General features: G+C 38.9%; 1 protein-coding gene across 7 annotated transcripts in view; it reads right to left on the reverse strand.

Moving 5' to 3' along the window:
• tjap1 (tight junction associated protein 1 (peripheral)) overlaps positions 1 to 13,132 on the reverse strand; it is a 91,762-nt gene that overhangs the window by 6,812 nt on the left and 71,818 nt on the right. For all 7 annotated transcript variants that reach the window (XM_053232776.1, XM_053232777.1, XM_053232779.1 and 4 more), the window contains 2 exons: positions 12,026 to 12,187; positions 6,268 to 6,334 (listed from right to left, as the gene is read on the reverse strand). In XM_053232776.1, coding sequence (XP_053088751.1) covers positions 6,268 to 6,334; positions 12,026 to 12,187 — 229 coding nt within the window. The remainder of the gene's footprint in view (positions 1 to 6,267; positions 6,335 to 12,025; positions 12,188 to 13,132) is intronic.

Here is a 13,132-nt window from a genome sequence, read left to right on the forward strand (position 1 = left end):
CCATTAGAAGATGGGAAAATTGTGGCCATGAACGGATGCACATGGTCAGCAAAAATACTCAAATAGGCTGTGGCATTCAAGCGATGATTGGTATTAACGGGCGCCAAAGTGTGCCAAGAAAACATTCCCCACACCATTACATCACCTCCACCAGCCTGGACTGTTGACAAATGGCAGGATGGGTCCATGGATTCATGCTCTGGGTGCCAAATTCTGACCCTACCATCTGTGTGCCTCAGCAGAAATCAAGATTCATCAGACCAGGCTACATTTTTCCAGTCTTCAACTGTCCAGATTTAGTGAGCATGTGCCAACTGCAGCCTCAGCTTTCTGGTCTTCTGCTGTTGTAGCCCATCCACCTCTCGGTTTGACATGTCACTCTGAGTTACTTTTCTGCTCATCACAATTATAAAGAGTGGTTATCTGAGTTACTGTAGCCTTTCTGTCAGCTCGAATCAGTCTGGCCATTCTCCGACCTCTCTCATCAAGAAGGCATTTCCATCTGCAGAACTGCCACTTACTGGATGTTTTTTCTTTATTTCACCATTCTGAGTAATCTCTAGAGACTGTTATGTGAAAATCCCAGGAGATCAGCAGTTATAAATACTCAAACCAGCCTGTCTGGCACCAACAATTATGCCACGGTCAAAATCACCCAGATCACTTTTTTTTTTTCCCCCGTTCTGATGGTTGATGTGAACATTACCCAAAGCTGCTGGTGCACATCTGCATGATTTTATGCACTGCACTGCTGCCATACGATTGGCTGATCAGATACTTGCATGAATGATTAGGTGTACAGGTGTTCCTAATAAAGTGCTCAGTGAATGTATATTATATCAGAATCTGATCTCAGTTCAACATTTGTCTTGAAAAGAAGTAGACAAATGCAAAAAGGGGGGATAAACCTTGTAGAAGTAATTAAGATTAACTAAACTGGAAAGAAAAGCAGCTAATTTAGGTTAAGCAGGAAACAGTACAACAGGTACAATTAAATAAAATGAGGCTCACTACTATCCTCTTAGCTCCACATACCCAATCAGGGAACTGGATGACATTCTATTGGCCACATAAATGCATAGGCTTTTGTCAAAGCATGCATAAATTAGTTCCAGTGTTTCAGCATAAATATTCCCCAAACCTCTGGGCTGGAAAATCTGCAATATCAATTAGCAGTGCTGTACACAGTCCCCTCTGAAAGTATTGGAACGGCAAGGCCAATTCTTTTGTTTTTGCTATACACTGAAGACCTCTGGGTTTGAGATAAAAAGATGAATATGAGATAATACCAGGAAATGAAACCTGACCTTACATCTAGTAGATGTGTTAACTTAGAACATAGCACCTTTGGTGGCAGACCACCCAATTTTTAGGAGAGCAAATTAAAGTAATTAACACAATATTTGTTTGCATATCATTTGCTTGCAATAACTGAATCAATATACTGCATCTTGTGTATACGGTCTGATTGTGTCTGGATTCAAAGGGGAAATGAAGGAAGTGTCTTTCATTTATAACATGGGTGATTTCGTGTAGTTTGTTATGAATGCACTGGTCCCATTCCATTTGCCAATTTTTGTACAAGCTTATGGGTTTGAGATCTGATGGTGGGAATTGACAATCTGTAATTCTCAGTTTGAGAATTAAGCAATGTCTGCTTGTTCGTTGCCAGACAGCCCAATATGGCCTGGTATCCAACAGAAAAGGATGTTGAAATTTTGTCCCTGTAAAGAATCCCCTTTAGCTAGAATGCTGACAATTATGATGTGTTTGGTCTTTAAAGATTCAAGTACTTGGAGGGAAGATTTTGAGTCTTTGCAGATTAATAAGTGCCATTTTTGTGTACTCTCTATCTGCTTTAGAGCTAGGAGCAAAGCACAGGCTCCACCTTGCTTGACTGATGAGCTTGTATGCTTTGGATCATGAGGAGATCCTTTCTCTCATTTTGGCCTTTCCATCACTTTGGTAGAGGTTAATCTTGGTTCCAGAACTTTTACGGCTCATCTCTGTATTTCTTTGAATTGTAGTCCTCTGGGTTTTTTTTTGTTTGTTTGTTTTTTTAACTGCTGATGAGTGGTTTGTATCTTGGGATAAGGCCTCTATATTTCTGCTCTTGAAATCATCTTTGAACAGTGGATTGTGATATCTTCCCTGGTGCCCTGTGGAGATTGTTGGTGATGTCACTGGTTTTGGGTTTTTCTTCACAGCTCTCACAATGTCTCTGTCATCAATTGCTGTTGGTTTTTTCGCCGACCTGCTCCATGTCTGGTTCTTAATACACCAGTGGTTTCTTTCTTTTTCAGGACATTCCAAACTGTTGCATTGGCTATGCCCAATGCTCGTGCAATGGCTCCGATTTTCCCTCAGCTTCAAAATGTCTTGCTTTTCTCCCAAAGACAGCTCTCTGGTCTTCATCTTGGTTTATCCATTTTAACACAAATGCTGTCTTCACAGGTGAAACTCAGGGCTCCACCCAAGAGTACACTTTCAGAGCTATTAACTGTTTAAACAGTCAATCTAACAGGCCACACCTGGGCAACAAGAAACACCTGTCAGTCACATGTTCCAATATTTTTGATCACTTGATCACATGTGTGGGTTCAAACAAAAGGTGCCACGTTCTAAGATGTTTAACACATCTATATTTAAATATCAGTAAATGAAAGCTGACATTTCGATCTATCGTCTCATATTAATCTTTTGATCTCAAACTCAAATGTCTTCAGGGTATGGCAAAAACAAAAGAATTGGCCTTGTCTTTCCAGTACTTTCGGAGGGGACTGTATGTGTACGTGTCCATTTTTCTGCTAACAGCATATTAACAGCATTTTGGCTGTATACAAAGCCGGTGTCTGCATTATGGGCCCACTGCACGCACTGAGAAAGCTGACAGAGCCAATGGATTTAATTGAATTGAGTGCTTCATAAAACATCACAGAAGTGAAGTGCTAAGCAGATCTGTGCTGTGCACACAGTAATTTAAATGAGCATGTGATCAGATGGCTTTATATGACATTCTAAATACTAGCTTCGGTATTTCCAGTACTAGACTAAGAGAGACTTGGGAAGTAGATAAATGGAAAACAATTCCTATGATTTAAGTCCTGCTATATTTAATGTGTGTTCAGGACATGGATACGTTGCTAGCTAAACTTCAACTCGGTTTACTATTAGCTTAAGAGGAGGCTCAAAATTACAGTGTGACGGCAAGTGCCAGAAAAGTCTCTGTTACCAAACACTAACGGAGAATTTAGCAATAGTCTTACAGTTCCTCTAAAGTGGATGAGGTGGAGCAATAAACTCAGTGCACAGATAAAGCAGCTGTTCATTAAAGCCCACACAAAACTAGAAATAACAGCTGTAAACTAAAAGACCTTCTAAGGAGTGAGGAATGGAAGACAAGGGAAGAGAAGCTTACTCACAAGACGAGCACTTCAATTTGATATATTTATATTTTGAACATCCGCAGTTGAAGTTCAGTGGTTGAAATGCCTAAAGCCCCTCAGCAAGCCCAAAATTTGCTGATGGCTTGTCCTAAGAGAATCTCACATTAAGCAATCAGCAATGCATATCTCTTTTGTACTAATGTTACCTTGCAAGATATACAAGTGATTGCAAATATCTGATATTGACAAAGTATTACATCATACAGAAGCTACAACAGGTAGTGCTTATCAACCACTTCACTGCACATTTGGACTCTAGAGTGATGCCTCTGACGTCAAAGCACTGTCATGCAGAGGGAGAACAGAAGGGTGAGACAGTGGAGACTGGAGAATGACATCTACACTAATGCATTTTGAAGAGTGAGAAGATAGAAGAGAATGAGTGATCACGCAACTGCATGAACCCAGGTTTGACTGATGGCAGCCTGATGGTGATGGTTGTGGTGGCGATGTGAGATCCAAGTCATGGCAGCATGAGTAGAGAAGAGGAAAAGATGGGAAAAAGAGAGAAAGAAATGAAGGGCACGAAGCACAGTATGACTGTGCACAATGAGTCATTGTTTTCTCTAGCTAAAAAATTGGGTAGCCTGCCATTAAATATTACATTGCAATGCCACCTGTGCTATCTGTGATTACTGGCAGGGGGCAGAGACAGGAGAATTAAAGTTGCGCAAATATAAAGTGCCTGGAAATCAACTGAATGGAAACTTCAACATATACAGAAACATAAAAAATATATAACAAACAATACAAAATGCATTTTTCAGAAATGCGAAATAGCATACTTTTTGGGAAGGAAAAAAGCAGTCTATAATAGTTTTGATTCTAATTTTGTATTTTTATTTACCATGCATCAACAAATTTATTGACCTTCTAAAGTAAATTTAGAATTTAATTAATTTTTCCATTTTATTTTAACAAAATCATTATCATAATACCACGATAAAGCATGTTTATAGTATACTGCCCAACACTTGCCATTTGTTGCCCTAGCCTGAAATTAAAATCATATGCTTTAATGTTAATGCAGGCTTCAACTCGACCGGCAAAGACTAACAAAGACAAGCACGTAGTCTTGTGATTTGCGTCACTGTAAAAACCATTCACTCCAAACATGTTTGATTACATTAGCATTTGAATGACACTGACAGGAGAAAGGCTGTGACAGTCATGGTAGCTTTAAATTCCTTTCCTTTACCCATCATAAGAGCTCAAAAGCTCTTGATGTTAAATTCTAATACCCAAGTAGTTTTCATGAATATTTGTAATTTGCATGTAAAACAAATCATTCAGTAGCTCTGGGGTGCTTATTAAATCAATTACAAGTGGTCTGGATTTGTTCAGTAGACCAGTTTATTCTGTTAATTTCCCAAAACACAGTTAAAACAGTAATAGCATAATACCCAGCTAGCTCAGTTGGTAGAGCATGATCTCAGGATTGTGGGTTTGAGCCCCACACTGGGCGCCGACCCCAGCCACTGGGGGTGCACAAGCTAGTCCACTCTAAGTGCTGGTCCCAAGTCTGGATAATTGCAGAGGGTTGCATCAGAAATTGCATCTAGCACATCGCACCTGTGCCAAATCAATATGCGGAAAATGGAAGGTTATCCGCTGTGGCGACCCCTAACGGGAGCAGCCAAAACAATAACAACAACGATCCCTATATTTGGTTACTAGCAAGATAGCTAGTTGTATTGTTAGCCAACTCACAAACCGTAACGAGTGAAGCACTTGTAGCAACCGTAAAGAGTGAAGCAACCGTAAAGAGTGAAGCAACCGTAAAGAGTTAAGCAAACGTAAAGAGTGAAGCATTTGTACCATCAGCTCCAAACTTCTAAATGAGCCCTGTCAATTTGTAAATCTGCCCAATTATTCTTACGTAACACACAGAGCCACTGCTATGATTGTGGATCTGCTACTCTACAAAGGACTGCCCTGACACATTCACTGCTGCTTTGCTACTTCTGTACGGTGTGAAGTTTTTGAGTCCATGTCTGGGACTTGAACTGCCAGATACAATTTCTATTGAAATTAATGTAATTTAAATTACATGTGAAAGGAAAATGAATTGTTTCAGTGCTGGGCCAAATAAGTGTACAATGAATTTACCACATAGATCACTACTTTCCAGTCCATACTTTAATGTATTTGATGTGGTTCAATACTTTCTCTTAGTTCACGTTTTACTCTGCTTTAGAGCTTTCACAGAAATTAAAATATATATATATATATATATATATATATATATATATATACACACACACATAACCTCCACTGTGACAGTGGTACTTAGCCAAACTCCAGCATGGCCATGCATGTGTTTATGCACTCCGACTGTTAACACTACATCCCAGCACAGATTAATAGTGGGAGGGGGTGCAGGAGCAGCAGCAATGTACCTTTCTAAGACCCATTTATGAAGATGATCAGATGGTTTATTAGGAGCCATTTATTTAAATATGAAGAAAATTCCAAAGGATTCAGGAATATTATTCCTCGAAACTGTTTTTATCATTAATTTATTTTTGCGAGATTACACTCAGTCACTGAGCATGATAAATAATTCAGAGTTGAGGAGCAGCAGCCTGGCTAAGAGGATATAATGTAAGTGGCACTGTAGAAGAAATTGTTCAACATGTATGTTAAATGTTTGTCAATGTTGTAGAGCCTAAACTAATCCCCGTGACATGAGGAGAGTTGAAAGCTGGCCTGACTCCCTCCAAACTGACTGAATATCACTATATTACTGAAACCAACAAAATGAAAGACATCCGTCACTAAAATGAATTAAGAAGATAAATGTAAAAGGGAGAATGATTACCAAGGCATGAAGCTTCTCTTCCAAATCCTGGTTGGCTCTCTGTGAGGCTGTGTAGCTGTTCTGCAGTCTGTGGGAGAAATACACATAATTAACACCGGAGGAACAGGAAGAAACACTCCATTTTGCATCAGTTCATGCTCTAATTTTTAGAGATGAAGGATCAGTCGCTAATACACAACAGTACAGTACCATTATATTCAGCAATGCATTTCTGGAAACAATATTACAGCAGCCTCATCTGTTTCTTGCTTTACATTTAGAGTGATGCAGACTGGCAGTGTATTCAACTACACCCTTAATAAGGCAGCACTGACATAAGACAGGTATGGCCTGTGTTTATATAGGCAGATTAAAGATAAGCAAGATGGCCAAATAGCCCTGTGGCATACACACTGGAGTTTTTTTTTGTTGTTTTTTGTTTTAAATTTGAAGATCTCTGCTGGCTTTCAGCAGGTCTGACGGGAAGAGGAGGAGGTCATGTATTTTCATCACCATATCCCATTACTTCTTGCCTACATCTTAGGAGCAATATACATATATCCAGAGGACATGTGGTGTTCTCATACTATGTGCTCCAGCAGATAATTGGCAAACATTGCTAGGACAATGTATAGGAGAAGTGCTTTATTGTTTTGCCCCCTCTATTTCAAATTAATGGAAGTACATGGAAATATATTTACATATGTATTGTGTAGAAATACATTTACATATGAAATGTGTTTTATAACATGAAATCCTTTCATATGTAATCATTTCATGTTATAAAAATGAGTCTAGATTACAAATCACATAAAAGAAATTTTTGCAAATATTCTGCTTTATCAGATAGTTCAAAATGTGTTTCTCTAAATACTACCCAACAAGAAGTCAAGTATTGTGTGTGCTGGGAACAGGAGAACCAAAAATTAAAAAAAAAAAAAAAAATTAAAAAACACCACCAACGACAATGCAAAAATTAATATTTTGGACACGGCTGATTTGATGTGTCATTACAGTTACTTGCAGTCAACCATGCAAGAACCATCCACTACTGCTCATTGAGCAGAGTTATGTCAAGTGTTATCAATATTGATGCATCACTGTCAATATGTAATTAACATTACAGTGTCCAAAACCTAACTGCAATTTCCCTCCAAACTCGGTTCATATTGATATTTTGGAATTGCAGCCATTCGCTTGAGCAGCAAGCTTTAAATTTATCATGCAAATCTTGCCCTGAATCACTAAACATTTGCCTACTGGAGACTATCACAACAAAACCATGCTATCACTGGTATTACCTCATGTCTGTATCCTCTACATTTTCAAATTTTGACGAGTATAATATTGTAGCATTTTTCTAGATCAAGTGGTGTTGAATTCAAGAGCAACTCCAGCAGTTTTTTCCCCCCCATTGTCATGCCCCCATGTTCAAATACCAACTGTGTATCTGGATGCTGAACACCATGGTGTTCACCTTGATGTAGAAAAACACTCCTTGTTATTTATTTGTTGGTGACACTATAAAGAGATGTTATGTTTAAAAGTGAGGCAAAAGAAAAAGTCAAAAAGAGAAAAATAATGCCACTTTAATAAAACAGTTGATGCGTAGAAATCAGAAGTTGTACACACTATGCTGATTATGCTGAAAGAGTTAATAAACTTTATTGATCTTATACAATAATTGTGCACACTTATAATAATCTGATGGTCCAGTACAGACAATATGATCCAATGGATGAATGAGTCGAGGGCAGTGTGAAATAGCTTTAACTGCACAATAAATAAATATTACAGACCCATTTCTATAAGGATTCATTTTCAATACTGGACACTGAACTTTTGGTTTGGGTTGCGTGTTTGAAGGAGTTTAACTTGAAACTCTAACACGAAATAAAAAGTATACTACTTCTGGACTCTGCATGCCACATTCAGGAAAACAAAATAAGCCTAGAGAAAAACTGAATGCAAAACAAACAAAAAATGAAACCAGTCACGTGTGCAGCAATTTTTCAACAAGAAGAAAACAATTAAGACACAGTTGTAGTTTTTCCACTGCCATGGGTGAAATGAGATTTTAAAATTCCCACTGTTTCCTCTGCTTTCCTATTTATACTGTAAACCATCCAACACTACCTTACCCTCTAAAACAATACAATTATGAGGCATGTTTTTTTGCTGATATTTCACTAGGGTGCAAATGATGAGCATATTTGAGTCAGACAGATGACCACGAGATCTTTTGAAATCACTCATATGACTTCATTCTCCTTTTTTGTAATAAACACTAGTGACAGAACATTACATTTGTTTTAAGTCAGAAATGATCCAAATAAGAGATAATCCATTTTAAAATCCATTTTAAGGAGGGTTATTTATGAAAACAATAGATGTAATTCATGATTCATTAGGAAAAATATGCCATTCCTATGGTTAAGAAGATTTTTAAAAAATGCTAACATTACAGTGGCAGTGTGACGAGGATGAGAAGGCACTTGCCATATACATATACAATACATGAACACACAACGTTGGCTGGGCCTCCAGCAAACAAGCTGATTGATCTGTTGACCACACAGTATTACACAGAGCATTAACATGCCCCGCTTTGCAGTCTCATCATGCACAAAGTATGCTTTCATCTAATATTCAATTCTGAACACATTCTCAGTTCATGGACTGGGGGTTGAGTACAATTCATGTTTTATAACTCCTTTTCAATCCACAGTCTTAGCCTTGCAGATTCTAAATACATCACTACATTACATCCCGTAAATACACACCAAGGCATTTTTAAGTTCAATCTTAATAAGGGATCATCAATATCAATATAAATTTATGCTTACACACAGACTACTGGGATTGACTGAGTCTATTTCACAGTTAATTGACTTAGCTTGCCTCTCTCTCTCTCTCTCTCTCTCTCTCAGAGATCAATATCATTTTACACAAGGGGTTTTCTGTCTCACCTTGTAACAATTAAAACTGAATTAATTCATTTTCACAAGCACCACTAATTGCCAATGAGTACCGCCATAAACTCATACTGTGTAATATAACTTAGACTTCACTGACGCAAGCAGAATGTGTTTGGTAATCACCATTACTCAGTGTTTATCCCGGAATAGACAGAGAAAAAAAATCCAAATAAACTATATCATAGCAGAGGTAAATTAAGTTGACTAGGTTGATAGGTGGGGTCAGTCTGGGCAAACTGGCAATGACTGCTGATAAACTGGGGAGAGGCAGAGAAAAATAAATACAGCAATCTTTATTAGAAAATTCATACTTTTTAAAACCCACTGCAGTAACATCAGAACCCTAATACATGCGTGTGAGCCTGGCACAGCGTACTCATACATTGATGCACATGCACACTGTGGCACACATTCATTACCCAAATGTTATCCAATTAGACTATTACACAAAATGGCACTGAGGGTTGGAGAAGTGGAGCAGAACCTGCAACGCAGTCTCCAATTTGAAGGGAAGAATGCTGACTGAATCCGGCAGCCATTGAGAAACATATGAGACTGGTACCCAGCCTGATTGGAAATGAAACCTGTCTGATTGCAGCAGAATTAGACACTGACTTAATCAGGGAGACAGACTCAGAGGAAACAAGTGGCATTAAATGAGAGCAAAGGAGGATGTCAGGATACACAATACAGATACAATACGTCAATTTTTTAATTAACATTTACATAAAGTTTAAAAATAGAATGGAGAAGTACATTTTGGCCAATGTTCATCCTGCGTAAGTGGTCTTACAGCATTTTTAGTGAGATTAAAAGAGATGATTTGTACTGTCACTGTAATCTCATGTTTGCATATGTGACTGTATATGCTCTCATTCAAAACCAGAACACACACCCCGGCAACTCTTTTCTTTATGTAATTAACCTTAGAGGTGGGCAATTTAGCAAAAACATCAGTTTTTTTTTTTTTTTCTCCAGTCTGGATCACGATCCAGATTTTTTTTTTCACAACTTATGTTGGTTTTTAAGACTATTTTGCAAGTTACTGAATAAAGCAACCAAACTAATTTCCCTACTGATGTAAATATAAGTACAAGGAAACACAATCAAAGAACCTTTTCAAACTGATTGTAAAAACATGCACTTACCAAAATGCAAACAATTATTTCTAAAATAAAATACAATCAAGCACGGATACTGTACTGTAATTTTCAACTGTTGATGGGTATTATATCCTTGGCCAGGTAAAATGTCTTGGCATCAGTAATGTCTTTCGAGTGCTTACTTGTTTTCTCCTGCGGTGCTGCTCATGTGCACTCCCTGTGTTTTCTAGATTTCGGCACACTCATTGGGGTGCTTTCTTGGTAGTTAGACAAAATGAAAAAAAAAAATAATAAATACTAAAAAATAAATACTAAATTACTAAACTAAATGAAATTTAGCAAATTAAATTCAGTTAATGTACTTACGGTGTACTCACAATAGATTATCTGTACTGTGCCCGAGCATGTTTGACCCCCAAAGTCCAGTTCATTTGACTAGTGTGATCGCTCCATACTGTGCCCGGGCACGGTGCACTGAACCATGCCCAGGCCCACTTGAAGAGGTGGGCTCGGGCATGGTTCAGTTGGACTCAGGCACGGTACGCGTGTAGTGTGATCGCTAGCTGTGGCCGAGCACGGAACTCCAAACATGATGCTACTGTTCCATTTAACAAGTGATTAAAGGTGTAAAGTAAAGCTGGCAATGAACGCTACCAATTCCTTCCTCAACATCAGCTGCCTCCATAAAAATGAAACAAAATTCTGATACGTGCAGCACGATTATGTGAAAATCGCTGCGCTGCATAACTGATAAAACTATCAGGCAATCTCTTAGCCATGTGAGAGGGTTGTGTGTCACCATGCCCCAAATGACTCCAAATAAGCCACAAAGTAAGTAACGTTAGTGATGGACTCCACTGTGCTGTGCGAGAGTGCATTACTTTCCGTTTTCTGCAAAACAAAAAGTTGCATTGTTATGACATAAGCGTGCTCAGGCCCGGAACGTTAAGTGCAATGTGAGTTCAGGCCAGCGGGGGAGTGGGGAGGGGGGACAATTGTGAGTAGTGTGAGTATGCCCTTAGTGTCTCAAGTACAGACACTTAAACAGACTGAACAGCTCTTTTTCTGTAACTGACCGCTGATATTAATATTCTAGAAGGTCATGATTCGGTTGTGAAATATTGAAGATGACAAGTGGTCTTGCACCTCAGTGGTCCAACATGTCCTGAGTGTAACTATGAGAGACAGGTGAGGATAGGAGTACTCAAGGCAAAAGATCTAACACACTGATTTCAGACAATCATTCCAGTCATGGAAGAAAACGCTGAGCAGGCCTTGTGCATCTCTGCCTCCTTGCCACATATGCTCACCTTTTCCCATTTCTGTCTCAGACAAACACCTTGCACACATCAGATTAATTTAAACTGATGGTGCTCAGCATATTCATGCACTCATTACTTCTCTTGCTTTTATTACGTTCATTAAAAATAGATAGAGAGGAAGGTGTTCACGGCACGTTGGAAAGAGGAGAAAAAAGTCCCAGACAGAGTGGAGAGACAGTAAGTACATAACCAGATGGTGAAAGCCAGCTAACAGCCACGGGAGGCTGAGTCAGTTTGTCTGGGCGATAGTGTGTTACTGAGTAAGGCAGAGCCACTGAGCTAACACATCCATAGGGTATTCGAGAGAGATAGTGAGAGAGAGAGAGAGACAAAGACAGAGTGCAAGGCACAAACAAAGACAGATGGTGGGTCTAACCTTCGAAACTTGTCTTTCATCTTCTCCAGATCGTCTCGTGTTCGGCCCATCTCTGTCTGCATGTAGTGCCGACGACTCTCAAACTCCGCCTCCATTGCCTCCATTTTGTGGGTGGTATGTGTGAGATGGCGGCGCAGGTCTTCATTCTGCTGTTCTAAGATCCTGGAAACATACACAGGAAAAATTTTTAATCAATACTGGTAATATCTGAGTGCTCTAGAAATGGCTTGTTCCTTAAGTACACTACTAGACCAATACATCCAGTCCTATACGTTACTTTGAATCCAGCATCCCCGCTCAGTTCAAAACGTAATGCTCATGTGTGTCTGCAAATCTAATCTACTGTATATTTGTGCAGGCATGTGCATATTTAACTAGGAAAGGTGTGTGCGTGTGTGTGTGTGTGTGTGTGCGTGCGTGTGTGTGTGACCATGAGGGCACTATGTGCTGAGGGCAGTTGGTTGTGTGCTGAGGAGACAAGGGCAACTGTCATGAGACACAATACATCTGCTATGTGCTACAAAATTGTCTCAGTGCTCTCGCCAAAGCCCACTGGCTCTGGGTGCATGCTGCTCTTTCACATTAAAACAACTTCCCAGAATTCCTCACCTTTCTAATTAAACTAAAAACATTTAAGGACCCCTAAATAATTAAAAATAAACCAGTCCCAAAATGCCAAAAACCACAGTCTGATTTATTCAAAGAACTCCTCCAAAAAAATAAATACAGAAAGATGCAAACATTAAATGACTACTAAACGGTGAAAGCAAAGGCGGAAAGGCAGAAGTGGAAGTTATTTTGACTCACTTCTATACCAGTAAATATATTTAACAGTGTATCAAGTCAATATCAAAAGGTCAAAATCTAGGGCCAATTACAGAAAAGATTAATTAGATGTAAATCAATTGAGGAGAAAAGAAAATAGTGTGACATGAAAACAGAAGAAAATTAGATCTACACTGTACCCAGGTGATCATGCACACCAAGCACGTCACACAGAGAAACTGCTATTTTTAAATTAAAGTTGCATGGTGTAAAAAGATGTCGTGTGAAGTGGAACTGATTTCTAAGCAAGCTTTCTTTCTCCGGTCTTTACTTTATCAGTGT

The sequence above is a fragment of the Pangasianodon hypophthalmus genome, chromosome 3 (genome assembly GCF_027358585.1).
Source record: "Pangasianodon hypophthalmus isolate fPanHyp1 chromosome 3, fPanHyp1.pri, whole genome shotgun sequence".
Classification (NCBI taxonomy): domain Eukaryota; kingdom Metazoa; phylum Chordata; class Actinopteri; order Siluriformes; family Pangasiidae; genus Pangasianodon; species Pangasianodon hypophthalmus.